The following is a 24,625-nucleotide window of genomic DNA, read 5'->3' as shown; positions in this document are numbered from 1 at the left end:
AAAGGGTTGTGTGCTGTTCGCACCAGATTATTATCTCTGTTATCCTCATACCTACTCGTTGTTTTGGTTGCTCGGATTACAAGTATGATGTATGAATCAATCATTTTTTCTACTCTGTGGGTACTTACTCATGTGTTGATGATCATATAAATAACGCATAGGGTTTCATTAGAATTTTAATTGTTCATTATTTGACAGGTGAATCATTGGATCAGATGTATCAGTGTTGATATCGGATACACATGTTGCTCTTTGCCTTGATTAGAGGTTGCGATTTTATCATTGGATCAAACTTTCCAGTCTGTAATTTCATTGGTGATACACTATCGGTGTTGTACACACTTGGCTGTGGTAGATTGAATGCAATGTGCCGATTGATTTTTAGGAGGAAAAAGTGATCGAACACAAAATGTTTCGCAATTTTGTTTTTTTGTTTGTTTGTTTTTATGTTCTAATTGACAAGTTCGCGGACGATACAACTTTGACAATCTGCTGAAGACGGGTCTGCCATTCAGACCCGAAACGTCCAAACCAAACATTAAGGTACGTGCCAAGGCCAACTATAAGTCCTATGTTGTATATTCAGTCATTAGAACTCCTGTCAAGCTAACAGCCAGTTAATTCCAATAAAATTGTATTGGCTTAACAGGGCTGTCAAGCTAACGGGCTGTTTGAGACTGGAAAGAAGGTTGGTGAAATCCAACACTAGAAAATTGTAACTCTCGTTAAAATCGCATTGCCTAACAAATAGGACATTCGGGGAAAAAAATGAGAACGGGCTGTAAATCAGTAAGTTGTCAAGTTGTCATCGAGTTGGGATATACGAGTAAATACTTAAATAGACAAACTTGTTGTTCAAAATGTTGTTTTTTTTTTCATGTGTATTGAGTCATCAGCAAGTATTACCTATACATATTTATAATCTCTGATGTGTATTATTGTTATGATGGAATTCCCCGCGTTACTATTACATACAGGGGGCAAGGAGTAAAATCAGTAATAGAGAATGATTGTATATGTTTAAAAATAAATAAAAAATGATTTATTGAAAAAAAAATAAAATAAATTAAAATGAAAAATCTTACTTCGGTACCTAATGCCGCCACTGGGCGCTGCTCACTTAAAGTACTCATTTACGGCATATTTTTAGCTGAATTCCCTTTTAGGATGATTTGTTTGTTTGTACGAAAGTTAGAATTTTGGGTCGGGACTGTATTTTTTGGGGGTCACCAGAGGTTGGTTCTTTTTTTTCTCTCTCTTCCTAGAAATTGCGCGAGACTCCCACCACGTTTAGGAATCACTCAGCTAGAATTCACTCCTTAGTGTCATAATATCTTTGTTATTGTATTTACTTCCTTGCTCATTTCCTAGGAGCATATCAGTGTATATGAATGATAGTCAACTCTATCAATGGTAGCTATCAGTTTCTGATAACATTGCTTTGTCTTGCTATCGAGATACCAGACTAGAAGTCACTGCTATTGTTTTATAGGACGTAAAACTGTGTCCACACATAGTCGATGCTCGCCGAACGACATCGATTGACGAGGTGAATCCATGTTGTTGAGGCAGTGTGGACGGTTTTAGTCCATTATGTGTGGACACGGTTTTGAAATAAAGCTCGCCCCAGGCGGAAATGGAACTCGCGATCCAGCGACTAGTAATCTTAATAGATCAGTTGCAAATGGGTAAAAATTATTAATAAATGGTCAATTCCTACGTAAAAAGTTGTGAAAAATGCAAATCATTTACGTGATTTTAGTTCACGTTGCATAACAGGTAATCATGTTCATACAAGGAATAAATAATATGTACCTATTGTCATGATTAGCTATAGCTGTACAGGGTAGAGTTATAGTTATAGAGGTATTAGTATATTCAGTATGGAGTTTATTATGAGTTTATGAGTAAGACATTCAAAAATGAGAACGGGCTGTAAATCAGTAAGTTGTCATCGGGTTGGGATATAAATAGACAAACTTGTTGTTCAAAATGTTGTTTTTTTTCATGTGTATTGAGTCATCAGCAAGTATTACCTATACATATTTATAATCTCTGATGTGTATTATTGTTATGATGGAATTCCCCGCGTTACTATTACATACAAACATTGCTATGTAGTCACTCAATGAATAACATTTCTTATCACTCTTATCAGTAGGGGGCGGATTATATGCACGAAAAAATGGCCCAAATATGTATGCAATATGCAGCCAAAAATGGTCTAAATATGCAAAAATATGCAAGAAAACTGCCAATATATGCAAAAACATGCAGTCATCTATTTTCTCATGTGTTTCGTTACAGAGGGTCACACAACACTTTCCAACCCCTAACTGATGTTTCCTCCAGACTTATAAGTCGAACAAGTCAAACCACCAGCCCAAATATGTATGCAATATGCAGCCAAAAATGGTCTAAATATGCAAAAATATGCAAGAAAACTGCCAATATATGCAAAAACATGCAATCATCTATTTTCTCATGTGTTTCGTTACAGAGGGTCACACAACACTTTCCAACCCCTAACTCATGTTTCCTCCAGACTTATAAGTCGAACAAGTCGAACCACTGAATTATAAGCGTCAGGTTTTACCACTGCACCACCACAGGTGAAATTTCTGGTGAAAACAATAAGGCCCGGTTCGAGTGTGTAAAAAAAAATTGGCGATTTCTCTCCAAATCCGTCCGAGAAGGAAGAATTAAAAAAAGGGTCCAAAAGTTTTTTTTTCCGATCAGCTGATTTGAAAATCTCATATTGGTAAAAAAAAAAAATCTTGAAAAATTCTTGTTGAATAGGTGAGTAGTAAATTGTTCATAGAGATGCAGAAAAGAGTACCTTTGGATTCCTACAAGTTCTCAATTCTACATAGAGTTCTGAATTTTTGAAAGTTCAGAGTCAGACTCGTAGAGGTACGGGAACAAGATTTTCTCAATTTTGAGGTCGGGTAGAAACAAATAAGGTCGAAATTTTATTATAATTTTCTGTCAGTTAGGTTTATTGGAAAAAAAATCTTCTCCTCTAAAAAGGTCTTCAATATTGTCTTATTACTTACTTTTTATTACCCAGGTTTGCTTGTATCAGACTTGACCTGGTAACTTCTTCTACATCAACATATTCCTCGCTACCTACAGGACATTCGCCACTGCCAAACAAGTGCTGGATCTACTCTTGAATAGGTGAGTAGTAAATTGTTCATAGAGATGCAGAAAAGAGTACCTTTGGATTCCTACAAGTTCTCAATTCTACATAGAGTTCTCAATTTTTGAAAGTTCAGAGTCATAGAACCAATATCTGATATACTTGTAGAGGTACGGGAACAAGATTTTCTCAATTTTGAGGTCAGGTAGAAACAAATAAGGTCGAAATTTTATTATTATTTTCTGTCAGTTAGATTTATTGGAAAAAAAATCTTCTCCTCTAAAAAGGATATTTGGGTCAAAAATCAGGGGTCTTCAAAATTGTCTTATTACTCACTTTTTATTACCCAGGTTTGATTGTATCAGACTTGACCTGGTAACTTCTTCAGTAAGTGAACTGATTTCAGATTGCATTCATTCTAAACTCCAAACCACCAGATTTGTTTTGTCTCATATTTGCATTGTCTGAAAGTTATGCATTGTGTGTTGTTATTGTTTCTCATCAAACAACATTACGTAAAGTATTCAATTGTTCTTGATTCATACGATGGCTTATCTTTTTCATTATGGATTATGATTCATTGGAAAAAAAATCTCATCACTGTTAATATTTCTAAACAAAATACTGGTGTGTTGTTATTGTTTCTCATCAAACAACATTACGTAAAGTATTCAATTGTTCTTGATTCATACGATGGCTTATCTTTTTCATTATGAATTATGATTCATTGGAAAAAAAATCTCATCACTGTTAATATTTCCAAACAAAATACTGAAATAATGAGTCCTTTGTTTTGTGCTATGCTTATTACGGTGACCTGGATTATATGCATCCCAAAATGGCCGAAATATGTACTTTACATATGCAAATATGCGATTGCATACATCTAATCCTGGTTCAAAATACCTATTACTTTATAAATTTGAAAAGTAATTCTGTAAGATTAAGTTGAGCAGATTGATGCCTTTTATCCTATTTTAATGTATTTCTCTGCATTGTGGTTTTATCTTGTTCATTATGAATTATGATTCATTGGAAAAAAAATCTCATCACTGTTAATATTTCCAAACAAAATACTGAAAATAATGAGTCCTTTGTTTTGTGCTATGCTTATTACGGTGACCTGGATTATATGCATCCCAAAATGGCCGAAATATGCACTTTACATATGCAAATATGCGATTGCATACATCTAATCCTGGTTCGAAATACCTATACTTACTTACCTATTACTTACATATAATGATAGCTTAAATTCAAAAACTAATTCTGTAAGATTAAGTTGCCCAAAATGGCCGAAATATGCACTTTACATATGCAAATATGCGATTGCATACATCTAATCCTGGTTCGAAATACCTATACTTACTTACTTACTTACTTACTTACTTACTTACTTACTTACTTACTTACTTACTTACTTACTTACTTACTTCGGAGCAGTGCAATAGTCCTAAAAAATGGACGCGGCACATGAGGGATCAGGAAGAGACCGCCTTAACATAATACTTACTTCGGAAATCTAGGCGCACGGCAGTGCGCCAGGCCAAGTTCCGGTACCTATTACTATAATGAGTTTGATTTGCCCGAATCAGTTACCGAACAACACCAAAAGTAAGTCAAATACAACAAAAAGATAAGTAAAACAACACCAAACGTACAAATATGTAGATTATTAGATCAATGCCATTTTTCCAGGCCTAATGGTCAATGTCCCTGAGTTTGATTTGCCCGAATCAGTTACCGAACAACACCAAAAGTAAGTCAAATACAACAAAAAGATAAGTAAAACAACACCAAAAGTAAGTCAAATACAACAAAAAGATAAGTAAAACAACACCAAAAGTACAAATATGTAGATTATTAGATCAATGCCATTTTTCCAGGCCTAAGGGTCAATGTCCCGACATTTATAAACAACAGTTTCGTTCTCGGAACCACTGGCTTTCTCCTATCGATCCTCTCCTTCTTCTCTCTTCGATTTTGGGTCGATAAGACCTCCATTGTTACAGTTCTCTCTATCAAACCTCTTGAGCCAGCCTAGTTAGCTTAGTTGGTACTTTGTCCGGAGGAAGATGGTAAACAGTAGGGTTGAAATCAAGATAATTAATAGCCAGCCTAGTCAGCTTAGTTGGTACAATTTTGTTAGAGCTCATTTTGAGGGAGATTTCTTCAGTGGGAGATTTTGTAATCGCGCCAGCCTAGTTAGCTTGGTTGGTGGCGCGTGTGTGTAAGCGCTAGGCCGCGGGTTCGATTCCCGCCCGGGGCGGATTTTATCCTGATGGATTTGAACTCTTTCATTAGAACGGAAAATAAAAATTGAATTTTCGACCTTTTACAGTTATTTTTTCGGAGTTTTGACCTCGGATTTGGATTTATCTCAACTTTTTACATAGGAATCGACCATTTATTTATAATTTTTACCCATTTGCAACTGCTCCATTTTGGGTCGATAAGACCTCTGTTGTTACAGTTCTCTCTATCAAACATCTTGAAAAGAAAAAAAAAAGTTGTATTTTATTTTAACCCATCCATGTCTCACCTCTTTCTGTCTTCCTTCTCTCTTCGATTTCGGGACGATAAGACCCTAGCAGTTACAGTTCCCTCTGTCAAACCTCTTTAAAAAAAAAAAAAAAGATGAGGAAACAGGTCAGATCTAATATGACAGTTCTTTCAAAGATCTTCATTCTTCTCATTGAAGTTTTCCTGATTTCTGATTACTATTTTAATTTTAGATGTCATCTAACCATTTCTTTTTCAAGATTTTTTCATTTACCTGAGATTATTTGCTAATCAGATTTGAAATTTTCGTTTGGTGCCTATCGAAATTTTTTACAGTTTAACATTTTATATTAGAATGACTGTGCGACTTTTTTTCTCTCTTTCGTCAGAAGGCGAAATAATTTGCCATTTTGTTCGTTTTTGTTTAAACTCAAATTCCTATTTTCTAAATTCATATTTTGAAATATCTACTTGTCCTAGGTATTTTTTTTTTTAATTGTAACGATTATTTTTAATCGAAATAAACCACCCCCTTCGCAATATTGTTTCTTTTTTTCCTGTATTATTTTCTAAGAAATTACCTTTCTGTTTTTTTCTCTTCTTGTTTCAGACAATCCCTCATCGCTCAGCAGAGGCACAACCATCACCACCACCACAGTAGCGACAAGAAGCACCATGACGACTCACGACACAACCTTGACTGTGATGACGACAAACTGCTGGATGTGGTCGGCACCTCGGACACCCCGGGACCTCTCCATGGCCTTCACGGCAATCCACACCATCCTGGTGAGTTGCGTTCTGTTTCTGTGGAAGGGTGTCCAGTTTTGGTCCCCATCTACTATTTGCATACTTCTTTTTGTTCTGGATGGTGACCGCTTTTGGTCTTCATCCCCTATTTACATAAGTTTTTGTTCAGACTAAATAAAACACCGAAGTCCTAAACGTGTAACTCGGGGTGGTTGACAATTTCTTAAGAAAACGGTTACAAGCCAAATTCTGTATGTATCGGGGAGAAATTACCTGTAGTTAATAATTTATTATTTGTAAAAGAGATGAAATAGATTTATTATTTTATTCAAAGCTGAATCCTGTAGCGAAATATGAAAATGTGGAAAATATTGAAAACTTGATTAAAAAATCAGCTTGTAAAAGAGATGAAATAGATTTATTATTTTATTCAAAGCTGAATCCTGTAGCGAAAATATGAAAATGTGGAAAATATTGAAAACTTTATTAAAAAATCATTCTTTTTCAACATTACTACCAAGTTCCAATTTTTGTCTTCTAAAAAGAAGTTTAAAGAACCAAAAAATATTTTCCACCACAAACCTAACCTATTTCTGGTGACCGCTTTTGGTCTTCATCCCCTATTTACATAAGTTTTTGTTCAGACTAAATAAAACACCGAAGTCCTAAACGTGTAACTCGGAGTGGTTGACAATTTCTTAAGAAAACGGTTACAAGCCATATTCTGTATGTATCGGGCTAAAACACCGAAGTCCTAAACGTGTAACTCGGGGTGGTTGACAATTTCTTAAGAAAACGGTTACAAGCCAAATTCTGTATGTATCGGGCCAAAACACCAATACCGGGGGACAAATAATAATCATTAAATAGCTTTGACACTAACTGTTAAAAACTCATAAGGGTATAAGAGTTTGAAATTTGAAGGCATCTCAATATTCTCAATGAAACTAAAAATCCGTCATTTGTGTAAACCTCGAAACCATTTCCAAAGGACCGGGCCTGACCGTCCCTCCCTCTCCTAACGCGCCAAGCTTGGCTCTCTTCCCTGTCCGCAGCCTCCGACCTGCTCACCGCGGAAGACATCATGCGACGCCGCCTGGCCAGTGTTCACTCCTTCCTCCCTCATCTGTCCGGCGGGGCGACGCTCTCCCCGGGCGTGATGGGCCATGATCTCGACTCAGAGCCTGAGAGTAGCTGCTCCGAGTCTGGCCCGGGCAGCACGACCAATTCTGCGTTCCGACCGGCCGGGCCAAACTCTCCCACCGACAAGGACGGTGCAGCTTCGTCTAGTTCAACAACTAATGTTCCTATCCACTCACCCACTGGTAAGTGTGCTTTCTGTTGTAGATTTTGTATCTAGAATAGCTGATTAACTTTAGTGCTTTAGTAGACTTTTTAGTTATATAATATTTGACCGGACTACTTTTAGTAGAATAGTTCATACAATGTTTGTAAAGGTGTGTCCACACATAGTCGACCGGCCGTCATTCGACATCGATTCACATCAATCGACGGGCGTCGACTATGTGTGGACACACCTTAACAGAGGCGTTTCCTTCAGATAAATTCCTATCCTGTCTTCCTTCTCTCTTCGATTTCGGGACGATAAGACCATAGCAGTTACAGTTCCCTCTGTCAAACCTCTCAAAAAAAAACAAAAAACAAAAAACATCTTGAAAAGAAAAAAAGTTGTATTTTATTTTAACCCATCCATGTCTCACCTCTTTGTTTTTTCTTCTTGTTTAACCCTTTATTGTTTTCTTCCCAGAACTCTAATGCTAGTGCTTCACGTATGGCTGGACCAGTACGGGGAAGATTTCTGGGATCCGCCCCTTCATCCGTACCTCCATGATTTACTCTGCTTTGCACAACATCACTTCCCCGACTCAGAACTCCAAGTCAAAATCAAACACAAGTGGGACCGGTTCAACAGAAAAGATGCCATTTTCGGTGAGTAAAAATTAAGTGTTTCACAGCTGTTTTTATTTCGATGTTACATCAGACTCGTGTGGTCTGTGTCTTAGCATGCCCAGTGGCGTACTTGTGGTCTGTGTCGTAGCAAGGTTTTGGGCACAACATCACTTCCCCGACTCAGAACTCCAAGTCAAAATCAAACACAAGTGGGACCGGTTCAACAGAAAAGATGCCATTTTCGGTGCGTAAAAATTAAGTGTTTCACAGCTGTTTTTATTTCGATCAGACTCGTGTGGTCTATGTCGTAGCATGCCCAGTGGCGTATGTATACTTGTCTGTGTCGTAGCAAGCTTTTGCGTGGGGGCCCCCCGTTTCAATACTATTCAATAGTCTATTGAAGAGAGGGGGTGATGCTCCAAATTTGACAGCAAGACCCTTAAATGTCCCTGTGGGGCCCGTTAATGCCCGAAGTCCCGTACTAGATGGGCGATAAGAGACCCAATATTCAATCAGAATAAAGTCAATAAGATGTACTTATTTCAGTTATTTCCTAATTTGAATTGATTTACACAGACAAAACAAATATTGTTTTATTGTTGTTTACAAATGAATTGCTTATTAGGGCCATTTTCGTACAGACAAAATAAACAGAACCAAAAGAAATCATGTCTCTGAAATCATACACGTGTCTAAACAAACTATAAGTCGTCAATTGGAATATATTGCCTCGGTGGTGTAGTGGTCAAGGTGCTCGACTGGTAAACAGGAGGGCGTGGGTTCAATCCCAGCCGAGGTATGGAATTTTATCCTCAATATAATTTGAGAATTTGACCACAACTATTATTGTGCCTACTGCTGGAGTAAAGGGACTTTTCAGTCCTACTGTAAATTCGTGGGTTTATAACATAGTAGAATGGAAGTGAAAGAGAGAAAAGTGTGGGGGAGACCGAGAAAAGGGTGGAAAGATTGTTTGAATCAAGACCTGATGGAGAAGAATTTATCACTACATAAAGTACACAACAGGGCTTCTTGGAACGGCTCTCCAATTTCGGGAAGATGCTGGTTTGATTCTGTCCTCACACTGGACGATAGAGAAGCGTATGCGTTATCCTGTAATATAGAACCCAACACCAACTCCAATACCTCTTCAGCCTTCACCAATACGGTGAGTAGTGTTTATTTGTACCGCAAAATGGTGTTATTTTTACGATTTACCGTAAAAATAAACGGTAAATCGGTTTATTTGTACGGTAAAAAAGTGTTATTGTACTGTAAACAAGTTACCTATATTGAGTATATTCTATTCTATTTCTTCTCTCCCTTCAGATTGAAAAATAGCGTTATTGTACTGTAAATTCGTGGGTTTATAACATAGTAGAATGGAAGTGAAAGAGAGAAAAGTGTGGGGGAGACCGAGAAACGGGTGGAAAGATTGTGTGAATCAAGACCTGATGGAGAAGAATTTATCACTACATAAGGTACACAATAGGGCTTCTTGGAACGGCTCTTCGATTTCGGGAAGATTAGACCTTAAACGTTACAGATCTCTCTATTAAACTTTTTTCCCCCCCTGTAAATTCGTGGGTTTATAACATAGTAGAATGGAAGTGAAAGAGAGAAAAGTGTGGGGGAGACCGAGAAAAGGGTGGAAAGATTGTGTGAATCAAGACCTGATGGATAGGGATTTATCACTACATAAGGTACACAATAGGGCTTCTTGGAACGGCTCTTCGATTTCGGGAAGATTAGACCTTAACAGTTACAGATCTCTCTATTAAACTTTTTTCGCCCCAAAGGAAAAAATAATTGAACTCTAAAATGTTATGTATTTCATTCCAGGTGCTAAGACGACTAATGCCATCTGGCGGGGGTCGCAAGAGTGACGGAGCGACCTCTAGCGGTCACAGGAAGAATGATTCCATAGCCAGCACGAGCAGTCAGAGCAGTTCTAGCTCTCAGTTCTACTGTGATGTAGACAGCATGACTGTAGAGAGTAGTCAAACCAATAGTAGTATAGGTAAGACACTTCTGGCCTTGTAAGCTCTAGGTCGGGGGTTCGATTCCCGCCCGGAGCGAACTTTATCCTAGACAGACGAGGTTTGGTTTCGGAACAGCTGGCTTTCTCCTATCTGGTCTTCCTTCTCTCTCTCGCTTTCGATAAGACCTTAGCAGTTACAGTTCCCTCTATCAAACGATCAAACCTCTTGAAAAAAAATCTTAAATGGGATTAATGCCAGTGTATAACTGCAAAGGTCTTTAGTGACGGGAATGACTAGGCAGCGTCGAACACTTCCGTTCGCTTTAGCTATAGGACAATTAGGTCTGAGCGTCCCGGGTTCGATTCCTGGCGGGTCGAAGTTTTTTCCGCTTTATTCTTGAATTTCCGGTTGCAATCAACCTCTATTCTCTGTATTACAGCTTCATATTTTTCTCTATTAATTGTGTTGAGCATAAATGCTTGTCAGAAATGCCTTTTCTTGCTTAATACACTACGCTAAAATTTCATGACTTGACTTGGACTCGAACCACCAACCTCCAAATCCAGAGTTCACCGTGGTAACCACTACAGCACTGGAAGTAACTCTATACACGTAATAATGCTTGTAATTGAAGTACTTACTTATTCTATTAGTGTGGAACTGTAGGCCCACAAGGTCTTTTTTTTAACCGATTGACATTGAAATGTCTTTTTTTTGCCTGGTGTCTTGTTTTGTTGCTGATGGCAGCAATTTTGCTGATTGTTCGTCCATAATTGAATGAGAAAAAACGCACTAATAGCAAAAAAAAAAAATAGTACCTATACCACCTCCTACTTACTTATTTTGTCACTAGGAATAAGGTACCCATATCTAAGGTATAAGTTAGGTCATAAGTGCTAATTGAGATTGTCTACCTACTTACGGCCCTTGGCTAGGGGGCTAGGTTGTTTACTTGGTCTTTTTGCCAGCCTAGTTAGCTTAGTTGGTAGGATAAAATCCGCCCGGGCGGATTTTATCCTACCAACTAAGCTGATGGGATAATGTTCGTTCTCGGAACGGCTGGGTTTCTCCTATCCTGTCTTCCTTCTCTCTTCGGTTTCGGGACGATAAGACCATAGCAGTTACAGTTCCCTCTGTCAAACCTCTTAAAAAAATAATAAAAAAAAGAATTGTTTGAGTGTTAAATGAAAGATTTACCGACAATCCTAATTTAAAATCGTTGGAACTGACTTTCAAGGAACTAACTACTTTTGTGACAAGTATTCATGCTAAACAGTAACCTCCTTGGCCTAGTGTGTCTCGCACGCCGGAGATCCCAAGGTCGTTTCCTAGCAGAAGTGGAAGTATTTTCAGCTCTGTGCTTGGAATACGCGTGAACATGAGATGAGCATAGCCTCTCTCGTGAGCACAATTTGATTGAATATAAAAGACCTTAGCAGTTAACCTAGCCTGTGGGGTGTGCAATCCAGCATCCAGCACATTCTGTTACTGTTAACCTATATCAAACCTCTTCCTCAACGGATAATGTTCGTTCCCGGAAAGGCTAGCTTTCTCCTATCTTGTCTTCCTTATCTACTTTTACCTATCACTTTCCTGTGTAGTTTTAAGATATCAAGACTTGTGTTTTACAATTTTTTGTCAAATTGATAAACATTAAATAAACATATTGAATTGAATTGAATCTCTTCGATTTCGGGACCATAGCAATTACAGTTCCCTTTATCAAACTTTTTTTTGCAGGAGTTATTCAAGAAGCTGCTTCCACACCAGTGTCTGGGCGGTGTGTGGTCTCGTCGTAGTGAGAAGTCGCATACACACGAGGCTGCTACGGTGCTAGCTACTGTTAGTCAATTCAATGCAGTCAGTCTGCGAGTCATTAGTACTGTACTTATGGAAACTGCAGAACATAGAGCTCAGGTTATTACTACTTGGATACATATAGCTCAGGTGAGTAAAAAAGATGAGTGTTTCACCGACGTTTTCATTTCGTAGCAATGAAACAAGTGCTCCATCTTGTGGTCTGTGTCATAGCAGTGGGAGGTAACCCTAACCACTAGCCGAGGTTAACGCCAGAGGCGCTCTCTACAAAAAAAAAAAACACGTTTTTTTGTAGCAATGAAACAACGGCTACATTAGACCCATGTGGTCTGTGTCGTAGCATGCCCATCCCGTAGTATGCCTCTCATCAGATTGGCGATAAGAGACACACTACTGCACATTTAGGTGCTGGGTCAACACAAAAACACCAGAAAGTAACCCGTAGAAATATTTGCAATCGAAAAATGAGTACAAAATTTTGTGGATGATGGAAGTAAAACCCGGACCTTTTGCTAGGAGAGCAAGCGCGTTACCACTGGACTATCATGTTAATTAGTTTCTAATTTCCACCAACCTCAGTGGTGTAGTGGTTAGCGCGTTTTGTACTATCACAAATTAAAATTCCCATGAGTTTGTACGTAGCTTAAATTTCACAAAACCCCAACTTTTACCACAAAAAATTCACCTGGGTAATATTAGTTTTTTTTTTGTACCTACACTTTAATAAATACAAAGAAAAACTAATATCCGTGCGTTTATTTTCAGAAATGGTGCTCCCGTACAATGCCAATGTATACTACGCTATGATCCGATCTGATGAACTGAACTTTATCCTACGTAAGAAGCGAGATGATGAGAGAGGAACTCCAGATAAGTGGAGAACCATTAAGACGAATCTAATGCCAAGTCCAAACCACAGCCTACACTCCTGACAAACAATCTTCTTCCTAGCGTTTTGGGGTGCAATAGTCCTACATACTGGACTCCGCACACAGAAATTTTGTCAGAAAACAGCTCCATTTCAATGTAATGTAGCCTTTTCCTATTTAAATAGGGTCGGCGTTTCTTGTCTGTCTCTTCCAGGCAGCCCTATTGTGTACCTCATGTCCTGATAATTTTTTCTCTTCCTGACAAACACTTGATTTGTTAGTTTTATACCTATTGTCGACTTTTTCAGATCTGATTAACTTTATGAATGGCTGTGACTTGAGGAATTAAGTCTCATTAAAATGGTAGTATCTATATTCTCTGTTCAGTTTTGCTTTTTTATGTGAAGAATCTCACTTTTGGAATAGGTCCAAGACCTCGATTTTTTTTCCTAAAGGATTGTTTTTGTAACAGCAGAAACTTCTTAAATGTCACTTCAGTAACTCCATACAACATCTGATTAGATTTTGGTATCGAAGAACGTACTGCACGTAGTCGCATTGATTGTATTCAGTTACAAGTCCATTTCCAGAAACCATCACTACAGGAGGGGTGACGGACGGTTCCTGGTTAAGTTACTAATAGCAAAATTCGACACGTCCTGACTCACAGATCTATCAGTTGTTTGTCCAGTCATCTTCGGGACATAATGCTAGAAAGCTAGGCTAATTAGGTTAACATAGATATTTGGTGTTTTCTCTGTTTATAGTCCTCTAGTCTATGTTGTTGTTGTTGTTGTTGTAGCAGCGGCTTTAGCTTTCGCCAAATGGCAATAGCAGAATAAAGAAAAGATGTCTTTATCTGCTATACACCGGGGTTTTACACATGGCCGTGATGCTTAGCGTGTAATCAAATAAATAAATAAATAAACCAGCTGGTTTTAAAAACATATATTGTTAAAAAAAAAAAAAAAAAAAAAAAATCTTGAAAAATTCTTGAATTAGGTTTCAATTTCATTTCCTTCCCATGTTGCCGTATCTCTGTTATCAGTTGATTTCCTACATAGTACGAATAACAATAAAATAGCAAGGAACAGTGGTTCCTAATTGGTCTCGAGGCACCCTTCTTCTATTTTTCAGCAACAAACCTTTTGGTATATGGGGAGAGGAGAGGGTTGAGGGGGCAATATTCAACATCTACTTGAAGAAAGTCAGGTATCATCGACCCGCCAAGAGTATCTCTTCGGTAAGTTTTATATTATCTGTATGAAAGAGGTTGAACGACACTGTATAACTCCTAAGGTTGTGACGGGGGTTTTACTCTCCATTGGGTAACGAGCTAAGTCCGTCACCAACACCACCTGAAAATTGCGAAAGGAAAATTCGACTCTGCCTGTCTACTCACATTAATATCACCCAGCTTGATAGGAGTCAGCGGCTCTCGATTGGATTGAATTCATCGAGTCATTGGAATCATAACTGGGGGACCACAGTTCCAACCACATGAGTGTTAGGCCAGCCAGTGACTATCAGGTACACCTGATCAGGTCCGCCCGTCAGGTTTACCTGATCGTGTGTGCTCATCGGGTATCACTGTATCAGGTAGACCTGACAGGAGGACTTTTTCAGCTGTACCTGTCAGGTCTACCTGATAGTGTATGAGCATATCAGGATTACCTGTCAGGTCTACCTGATAGTGTATGAGCATATCAGGATTACCTGTCAGATCTACCTGATAGTGTATGAGCATATCAGGATTACCTGTCAGATATACCTGATAGTGTATGAGTATATCAGGTTTACCTGATCGTGTGTGCTCATCGGGTATCACTGTATCAGTCAGACCTGACAGGAGGACTTTTTCAGCTGTACCTGTCAGGTCTACCTGATAGTGTATGAGCATATCAGGATTACCTGTCAGATCTACCTGATAGTGAGTCTCTGGCCTTATAATTATTTATTTTATTTTTTATACCCAGGATTCAGACGACGACATATCTCACTTGGAATGGGAGACAGTCAAGGTTCGGTTCATCAAGGCGGGAACTCTGGAGAAGTTAGTCGAGTGTTTGGCTACAGATGATGGAGAAGTGGAGTCTACGAGGTCTACCTGATAGTGTATGAGCATATCAGGATTACCTGTCAGATCTACCTGATAGTGTATGAGCATATCAGGATTACCTGTCAGATCTACCTGATAGTGAGTGTCTGGCCTTATAATTATTTATTTTATTTTTTATACCCAGGATTCAGACGACGACATATCTCACTTGGAATGGGAGACCGTCAAGGTTCGGTTCATCAAGGCGGGAACTCTGGAAAAGTTAGTCGAGTGTTTGGCTACAGATGATGGCGAAGTGGAGTCCACCTACATCAACATATTCCTCGCTACCTACAGGACATTCGCCACTGCCAAACAAGTGCTGGATCTACTCTTGAATAGGTGAGTAGTAAATTTTTCATAGAGATGCAGAAAAGAGTACCTTTGGATTCCTACAAGTTCTCAATTCTACATAGAGCTCTCAATTTTTGAAAGTTCAGAGTCATACTTGTAGAGGTACGGGAACAAAATTTTCTCAATTTTGAGGTCAGGTAGAAACAAATAAGGTCGAAATTTTATTATTATTTTCTGTCAGTTAGATTTATTGGAAAAAAATCTTCTCCTCTAAAAAGGATATTTGGGTCAAAAATCAGGGTTCTTCAATATTGTCTTATTACTCACTTTTTATTACCCAGGTTTGCTTGTATCAGACTTGACCTGGTAACTTCTTTTTTTTTAACTTGAAAAGGTGAACCAAAAGGCAGATATATTTTGCCGAACTTCAAAGAATTATTATAGTTTATACGACATGTTTCGGAGGCACTCCCTCCATTACAAGGCTACAGGAAACACTAAACTACGAGGTACACTGAACACAGAACAGACTAGAAGAGATCACAGAAAGAGGGTAGGTATAAGGTTAAAATTATGAAAAATATATTGTAGATCTGGGGGTTAAAATTTGGAAAGACATGGTGTGAAATTGTTTTTTTAACGCATAACGGTTGTTCATAGTGGTGATGATGATGATGACTCGTATGTCTGTTTATTTCTTTAACAAAACTTTTTGGTGGTGTGTCCAGTTTTAATGAAATTTGGCATACATATCTAACACATACTGCACATGTCCTCATTATTAGAGTTTGGGCCTTTGAAAACCCTGTCGGCTCTGTCTCGCGCGATGTCCTTGTTTTCACCTCTGGAATGGTTTGTTCTTGTTCGATTTTGAAGAAATTTGTCGGAAATGTTCAACACATTAAAGAGAATTTTCTCATTAGATTTTGTGTCCGATCGGGCTTTTTTTCTGAGCAATCGTAATAATCTCTAGTAGGGCCTTTGAAAACCCTGTCGGCTCTGTCTCGCGCGATGTCCTTGTTTTCACCTCTGGAATGGTTTGTTCTTGTTCGATTTTGATAAAATTTGTCGGAAATGTTCAACACATAAAGAGAATTCTCTTATTAGATTTTGGGTCCGATCGGACTTTTTTTCTGAGCAATAGTAATAATCTCTATATAGTAGCGCGGTCAAACTTTCTTGACTTGGCGTTGCGATATATGTATTTGGAAAAATCCTACAATGCTGCAGTGAGCACCAAAGTTGTGAAATAATAACACAAAGAAAGACATTTATATTGGGAATAAAGGGAGAACGGGCTCTAGTCTTGATTTTCTCATTACATGAAAGTAAAATCAAAAAATCAAATCAAGAATAATAATAAACTGAATATTAAACAAATTAGGTAGGTATACATTACATGAAAGTAAAATCGAAAAATCAAATCAAGAATAATAATAAACTGAATATTAAACAAATTTGGTAGGTACATAAGTACTGATTTTCTTTAATCACGATCGAATATACTACGGGCCAAAAAAATCCCGGAGGACGGGCCCAGCTTGTTGAGTACGGAGATAAGCACAATAAACAGATACTCGTTGACATTGAATTTCTTTACATTAATTTTACCCTTTTCCATGTTTGTTTTCTTTTTTACTTCTTTTGCTCTAGATTATGTTCATATTTTGTCTCATTCTTTGCTTTTTTTTACTGTATATATACCTACTGATGTATGTTAACAACCCAATGTGTTGAAACATGAAATAAACTTTGATACAGGCCATCATCTCCGGTCTGCAATCCAACCCCGTGTTTCGACTCAAGAGTACCTGGTCCCATCAGCTGTACATAACCCCCCGGCACTGCCCAGCAGACCCCAGAGTCCCGCCACTGTTATCAAGGTGAGTTTTAGCCACTACCTTCTATTAAGCGCTAGGTCGCGGGTTCGATTCCCGTCCGGGGCGGATTTTATCCTAAACGAAGGAAAATAAAATACGCGCGTATCGATTATTATTTTTCGTACGCCAGTTAAAGAGGGGCCGCCAGCCTAGTTGGCTTGGTTGGTAACGCGTCTACCTTGTAAGCGCTAGGCCGCGGGTTCGATTCCCGCCCGGGGCGGATTTTATCCGGAACGGATAAGGTTCGTTCTCGGAATGGCTGACTTTTTCTTATCCTGTCTTCCTTCTCTCTTCGCTTTCGGGACGATAAGACCTTGGAAGTTACTGTTCCCTCTATCAAACCTCTTTAAAAAAAAATGTTTATTGTTTCGTTTCGTTTTAGCCAGCAATAATAACACGTTGAAGTCCTATTTGCCAGCCTAGTTAGCTTGGAGGGTACCGCGTCTGCTTTGTAAGCGCTAGGTTGCGGGTTCGATTCCCGTCCAGGGCGGATTTTACGCGGAACGGAGAATGTTCGTTCTCGGAATGGCTGGCTTTCCTGTCTTCCTTCTCTCTTCGATTTCGGGACGATAAGACCATAGCAGTTACAGTTCCCTCTGTCAAACCTCTTAAAAAAATAATAAAAAAAAGAATTGTTTGAGTGTTAAATGAAAGATTTACCGACAATCCTAATTTAAAATCGTTGGAACTGACTTTCAAGGAACTAACTACTTTTGTGACAAGTATTCATGCTAAACAGTAACCTCCTTGGCCTAGTGTGTCTCGCACGCCGGAGATCCCAAGGTCGTTTCCTAGCAGAAGTGGAAGTATTTTCAGCTCTGTGCTTGGAATACGCGTGAACATGAGATGAGCATAGCCTCTCTCGTGAGCACAATTTGATTGAATATAAAAGACCTTAGCAGTTAACCTAGCCTGTGGGGTGTGCAATCCAGCATCCAGCACATTCTGTTACTGTTAACCTATATCAAACCTCTTCCTCAACGGATAATGTTCGTTCCCGGAAAGGCTAGCTTTCTCCTATCTTGTCTTCCTTATCTACTTTTACCTATCACTTTCCTGTGTAGTTTTAAGATATCAAGACTTGTGTTTTACAATTTTTTGTCAAATTGATAAACATTAAATAAACATATTGAATTGAATTGAATCTCTTCGATTTCGGGACCATAGCAATTACAGTTCCCTTTATCAAACTTTTTTAGCAGACCCCAGAGTCCCGCCACTGTTATCAAGGTGAGTTTTAGCCACTGCCTTCTAAGCGCTAGGTCGCGGGTTCGATTCCCAAACGGGGCTGATACAATCCTGAACGGATAAGGTTCTCGGAACGGCTGACTTTCTCCTATCCTGTCTTTCTTCTATCTTCGCTTTCGGGACAATAAGACCTTAGAAGTAACTGTTCCCTCTATCAAACCTCTTTAAAAAAAATGTTTATTGTTTCGTTTCGTTTTAGCCAGCAATAATAACACGTTGAAGTCCTATTTGCCAGCCTAATTAGCTTGGAGGGTATCGCGTCTGCTTTGTAAGCGCTAGGTTGCGGGTTCGATTCCCGCCCGGGGCGGATTTTATCCGGAACGGAGAATGTTCGGTCTCGGAATGGCTGGCTTTTTCTTACCCTGTCTTTCTTCTCGAATCGCTTTCGGGACATTAAGACCTCTTAAAAAAAATCGTGGGTAAGAAGGTAAGATTTCCGCTCGGGATGAACTTTATCCTAAAGAGATGAAGTTCGTTCTCGGAACGACTCCGCTTTTCCATTTAGGGACTATAAGACCTCCGTTCTTAGAGTTCCCCATATCGAACTTCTTCATAAAAAAATTGCAAAAAAAAATCCCAGACAGTGTTGATAATGAAATTTCATTGCTACATGATCCCCATACGTGGCCTAGTGGGTCTCGCACGCCGGAGATCCCAAAGTCGTTTCCTAGCAGAAGTGGAAGTATTTTCAGCTCTGTGCTTGGAATACGCGTGAACATGAGATGAGCGTAGCCTCTCTCGTGAGCACAATTTGATTGAATATATAAGACCTTAGCAGTTAACCTAGCCTGTGGGGTGTGCAATCAAGCACATTCTGTTACAGTTCCCCATATCAAACCTCTTCCTCAACTCAATTCAATCAAATTATGTTCGTTCCCGGAACGGCTAGCTTTCTCCTATCTTGTCTTCGTTATCTCTTCGATTTCGGGACCATAGCAATTACAGTTCCCTCTATCAAACTTTTTTTGCATTTAAAAAAAAAAAAAAAAAAAAAAAAAATCGTGGGTAAGAAGGTAAGATTTCCGCTCGGGATGAAATTTATCCTAAAGAGATAAGGTTCGTTCTCGAAACAGCTGGCTTTCTCCTATCCTGTCCTCCGCTTTTCGATTTAGAGACTATAAGACCTCCGTTCTTACAGTTCCCCATATCGAACTTCTTCATAAAAAAATTGCAAAAAAAATCCCAGACAGTGTTGATAATGAAATTTCATTGCTACATAATCCCCATACATTAAAGTTGATCTATCAAACTTTTTTTGCAGGAGTTATTCAAGAAGCTGCTTCCACACCAGTGTCTGGGCGGTGTGTGGTCTCGTCGTAGTGAGAAGTCGCATACACACGAGGCTGCTACGGTGCTAGCTACTGTTAGTCAATTCAATGCAGTCAGTCTGCGAGTCATTAGTACTGTACTTATGGAAACGAAATAGGTAACTACAAAACTTATTACCTTTATATGATACAATGGATACACGTTCCGGTTTTGATCTTATCCGACTCGAGTTTCGTCTATCCCCGTGGACTTTTTCAAGGAATATAATATAAACATATTTAATAATAATTAAAGTTGACGTTTTCTTCCTCTAGGTTACAATGGAAACATCGAGTCATGAGACAGAGGGTGTGGTTATGTACAAGAGTATCATGTTGAGTAATAGTGAGCGTACCCCTCAGGTTATACAGAATGCTATGAACAAGTTGGATATAGCCGGAACTCCGGATGAGTGGAGTCTTGTTATGGAAACTGCAGAACATAGAGCTCAGGTTATTACTACTTGGATACATATAGCTCAGGTGAGTAAAAAAGATGAGTGTTTCACCGAGTGTTTTCATTTCGTAGCAATGAAACAAGTGCTCCATTAGACTCTTGTGGTCTGTGTCATAGCATGCCCATCCCGTAGTATGCCTCTCATCAGATTGGCGATAAGAGACACATTACTGCACATTTAGGTGCTGGGTCAACACGAAAACACCAGAAAGTAACCCGTTGAAATATTTGCAATCGAAAAATGAGTACAAAATTTTGTGGATGATGAAGTAAAACCCGGACCTTTTGCTAGGCAAGCAAGCGCGTTACCACTGGACTATCATGCTAATTAGTTTCTAATTTCCACCAACCTCAGTGGTGTAGTGGTTAGCGCGGCTACTTGGATACACATAGCTCAGGTGAGTAAAAAAGATGAGTGTTTCACCGACGTTTTCATTTCGTAGCAATGAAACAAGTGCTCCATTAGACTCTTGTGCCCATAGCATGCCCGTACCGTAGTATGCCTCTCATCAGATTGGCGATAAGAGACACATTACTGCACATTACAGGTGCTGGGTCAACACGAAAACACCAGAAAGTAACCCGTAGAACTAAATATTTGCAATCGAAAAATGAGTACAAAATTTTGTGGATGATGAAGTAAAACCCGGACCTTTTGCTAGGCAAGCAAGCGCGTTACCACTGGACTATCATGTTAATTAGTTTCTAATTTCCACCAACCTCAGTGGTGTAGTGGTTAGCGCGGTGGACTTGGGATCTGGATGTTGGTGGTTCGAGTCCAAGTCAAGTCATAAAATTAAGCGTGGTGTATTAAGCGGGGAACGACATTTGTGACAAGCATTTATGCTTAACACAATTGAAATTTCTTTAGTTTCCAATTTCCTTTTCTCTTCCAATACCCAGGAAAGTCCAAGTCAAGTCATAAAATTTAGCGTAGTGTATTAAGCGGGGAACGACATTTGTGACAAGCATTTATGCTTAACATAATTGAAATTTCTTTAGTTTCTAATTTCTTTTTCTCTTCCACTACCCAGGAACTCCGTGTACTCAAGAACTTCTCCTCGCTGAAGGCCATCATCTCCGGTCTGCAATCCAACCCCGTGTTTCGACTCAAGAGTACCTGGTCCCAAGTGTCCAAGGATAAGCTGGAAATGTACGGAGAACTAGAGAGGATATTCAGTGAGGAGAATAACCAATGGACACAGCGAGAGCTGTTGATGCGAGAGGGGACGGCCAAGTTTGCAGACACCGTGGGCGAGAATGATAAGCATCTGCAGAAGATCATTTCCCGACAACACCATTGTGGGGTGAGTTACTTTGAGGGAATTCTCCCATTTGGGGACTTTTACGGCGGTTTTACGGGATTGGCGCTTTGTGTGCCAAACAAAAATTACGAACTGGGTCAATTCCACTTTTTTTAAAAAACTGAATTCTTTTTCTTTTTCTGATAGAGGGAACTGTAACAACGGAGGTCTTATGCTGAAATGGAAAAAGACCGAAAGGACCCAGACAGGATAGAAGAAAGCCAGGCCTTTCCTAGACGTAAAACTGTGTCCACACATAGTCGATGCCCACCGGACGACATCGATTGACGAGGTGAATCCATGTTGTTGAGGCAGTGTGGACGGTTTTAGTGGACTATGTGTGGACACAGCTTTGAAATAAAGCTCGCCCCAGGCGGAAATGGAACTCGCGATCCAGCGACTAGTAATCTTAATAGATCAGTTGCGCTTACTTGGGTGATGTTTCAAAGTCATAGAGCAGGAAAAATGAGGACCAGCGGATTTTTTCTTTTTCTTCTACGACTTCTAGATACCGAGATAAATTGATCTAAAAAATGTGTTTTTTTTTTTTTTTTTTTTTTTTTTTTTTTTGTCAACGGATATTGAACCCAGGATTTTCTGCATGACAAGCAAGCACGTTACCTCTTGGCTAACCGTGTCCCAATTTATTTCAATTCAATTTGTTCTAGGTGTTCCAATTTATTGGATTATATTGCAATAGATCAGTTGCACTTACTTGGGTGATGTTTCAAAGTCATAGAGCAGAAAAAATGAGGATCAACGGAATTTTTCTTTTTCTTCTACGACTTCTAGATTCCGAGATAAATCGAATTAAAAAATACCGGTAAATCGTGAAGTTTGAAGTCACGGCATACGCTCCCGTATGTCACAACTCTTTGAACTTTTTAATTAGAACGGCAATTAAAAATTGAATTTTCGACCTTTTAAAGTTACTTTTTCGGAGTTTTGACCTTTTTACGTAGGAATCGACCTTTTATTAAAAATATTTTCCCAATTGCAACTCCTCCATTGCTAAGTAATCATTTCCTTGCTTCTATTATTTCAGAACGTAAGCAATGGCACCATACCGTACCTGGGAACATTCCTAACAGATCTCACTATGATTGATACTGCGATACCTGATACACTACCAGATGGACTTATCAACTTTGATAAGAAGAGAAAAGAATTCGAAGTCCTTGCTCAGGTATGTTTTTGACGTGAAATCTGACGTCACAACTCTTTGAACTTTTTCATTAGAACGGCAATTAAAATTTGAATTTTCGACCTTTTAAAGTTACTCTTTCGGAGTTTTGACCTCATATTTGGATTTTTCACAATTTTTTACATAGGAATCGACCTTTTATTAATAATATTTTCCCAATTGCAACTGCTCCATTCATTCTATTCGATTTATCTCTTCTCTTCCAGATACATATCGCGAACCAGACCCGAGTCTCTGGCACAGTTGGGGAAGCCCCCATCTACCGAATCCCCCACTGATGATCCTGACACTCCTTATGATCTTGCGAAAAATGAGGACCAACGGAATTTTTCTTTTTCTTCTACGACTTCTAGATACCGAGATAAATCGAATTAAAAAATACCGGTAAATCGTAAACTTTGACGTCACGGCATATGCTCCCGTAGGCGATGACGTCATAATTCATGACTTCCGCTTCGTTTGTTTGGGCGCAAGCGTTTCTGCGCATTTTGACATGAAATCTGACGTCACAACTCTTTGAACTTTTTCATTAGAACGGCAATTAAAATTTGAATTTTCGACCTTTTAAACTTTTCCGGAGTTTTGACCTCAGATTTGGATTTTTTCACAACTTTTTACGTAGGAATCGACCTTTTATTAATAATACTGCACCTGATGTACAGGTTTTATGAGACACATTTCACTAGTGTGCATTGTGCCTAAAGCTATTATGAAATCTTCAAAGGTCCAGTCAAACCCAAAATAGAATGAGTTAAGTTTCAATTGTTTATTTTTAAAAGTACAACATGATTATCAAGAAGAAGAGCTCTGTCCAGGAGAATTCTGCAATAAATCCCTGGAAAAAAGTTGCTTTCTTAATGTCTATCTTCATAACGCATTTAAAAAGGGAATTTAACACAGAAAAAAAGCGCAGAAAGTGATTTCAGAATTACTGAGAAATAAAATTAATAAAAGTTTTCGTACAATCTCAGAAGCAGTCGGTGTTGTAGTAGCTTCTGAGATATATTAACAATGAGGATTTTCTTCACTTATGGTATCATGTGGGCCGTACTCATGTTGCGGTACATATCTATTTGTAAGGGTGTGCCCTGGACGGGAATCGAACCCGCGACAGACCTAGCACTTTTAAGGCAGACGCGCTAACCTCCAAGCTATGACTTTCTTGACCTATGGATATTTTGAGTTCGTGGATTATCTTAATGTTAGAATGTCGAAAACGTTGGAATAGTACACCTTCCTTCATCTTACCCAATTGAGAATCGTTTAACTGAGGTATACATGACAGGAAGAGCCAATTTGTCTAAAAATACTAAACCGGTGTGATAAACAGTTACCTAGATATCTACCAGACAAAAGTACTGACTGCCACCAATTAGCTTAGTACATAAAATGACATCCAATTGTATGAACGCCTTTATTCTGAAGTACATATGCAATGTGCATAACTTGATTCATGTCTTGTATGCGTGAGTATGTACTTATGTAGGTATTAGTGGAGATGCAATTTCTCAATTCCTAGGTATTTATCAGTGGAGATGCAATTTTTCAGCTCCTAAGCATTGTCCACATTATGTTGATGAACATCACCCTGGAACCCATAATTATAAAGATCCAAAAAAAGTCCCTCCCCCATGCCTTGTATAAATCTGACGGCAGCCAGACACCAGATGGACTGAGAACTCACAGGTACCAGCAATGCAAACACTGCATTCACCACCATTCCATATGCTAACATCCAATTTGTGGAGTGAAAATAAAATCCTGGATACGAATCTGGTGTAGATGTACCATTACGAACACCCGTTTTCTATTTGAATCGTTCCTACGAAGAAGGGCCTATGTTATTTTCGCTACTAACA

At 38.9% G+C, this 24,625-nt stretch overlaps 2 protein-coding genes and 1 long non-coding RNA gene across 3 annotated transcripts in view; all 3 read left to right on the top strand.

The window, feature by feature from the left end:
* LOC103514218 (optomotor-blind protein) overlaps positions 1-8,557 on the top strand; it is a 46,421-nt gene extending 37,864 nt beyond the window's left edge. Inside the window, exons 3-6 of the mRNA XM_026827246.1 lie at positions 6,255-6,433; positions 7,450-7,719; positions 8,177-8,344; positions 8,490-8,557. Coding sequence (XP_026683047.1) covers positions 6,255-6,433; positions 7,450-7,719; positions 8,177-8,344; positions 8,490-8,557 — 685 coding nt within the window. The remainder of the gene's footprint in view (positions 1-6,254; positions 6,434-7,449; positions 7,720-8,176; positions 8,345-8,489) is intronic.
* Positions 8,558-9,366: 809 nt separating this feature from the next.
* Positions 9,367-10,312, top strand: LOC113469484. Its single transcript, XR_003392882.1, has 2 exons — positions 9,367-9,473; positions 10,148-10,312. It is a non-coding gene; the product is annotated as an uncharacterized LOC113469484 (long non-coding RNA).
* Positions 10,313-10,905: 593 nt separating this feature from the next.
* Positions 10,906-23,044, top strand: LOC103514217 (ral guanine nucleotide dissociation stimulator-like 1). The gene is made up of 12 exons (XM_026827245.1): positions 10,906-10,911; positions 12,028-12,238; positions 12,871-12,979; positions 14,112-14,217; positions 15,218-15,414; positions 15,832-15,919; positions 17,175-17,249; positions 19,756-19,903; positions 20,226-20,284; positions 21,293-21,565; positions 22,608-22,748; positions 22,973-23,044. The coding sequence occupies exons 1-12, from the start codon at positions 10,906-10,908 to the stop codon at positions 23,042-23,044; spliced, it is 1,485 nt and encodes a 494-aa protein (XP_026683046.1).
* The last annotated feature ends 1,581 nt before the right edge of the window (positions 23,045-24,625 follow it).

This window comes from Diaphorina citri, unplaced genomic scaffold, assembly GCF_000475195.1.
Source record: "Diaphorina citri unplaced genomic scaffold, Diaci psyllid genome assembly version 1.1 scaffold1101, whole genome shotgun sequence".
Classification (NCBI taxonomy): Eukaryota; Metazoa; Arthropoda; class Insecta; order Hemiptera; family Psyllidae; genus Diaphorina; species Diaphorina citri.
The sequence above is the reverse complement of the archived record's forward strand: the minus strand, read 5'-3'. Positions and strand labels throughout refer to the sequence as shown.

What these genes read in the sequence shown, in the direction of transcription:
- LOC103514217 (XM_026827245.1), top strand. An exon ending in GAAGAGATCACAGAAAGAGG is followed by an intron (nt 15,920 to 17,174) that starts GTAGGTATAAGG and finishes TCGACTCAAGAG; the next exon opens with TACCTGGTCCCATCAGCTGT. An exon ending in CCCGACAACACCATTGTGGG is followed by an intron (nt 21,566 to 22,607) that starts GTGAGTTACTTT and finishes CTATTATTTCAG; the next exon opens with AACGTAAGCAATGGCACCAT.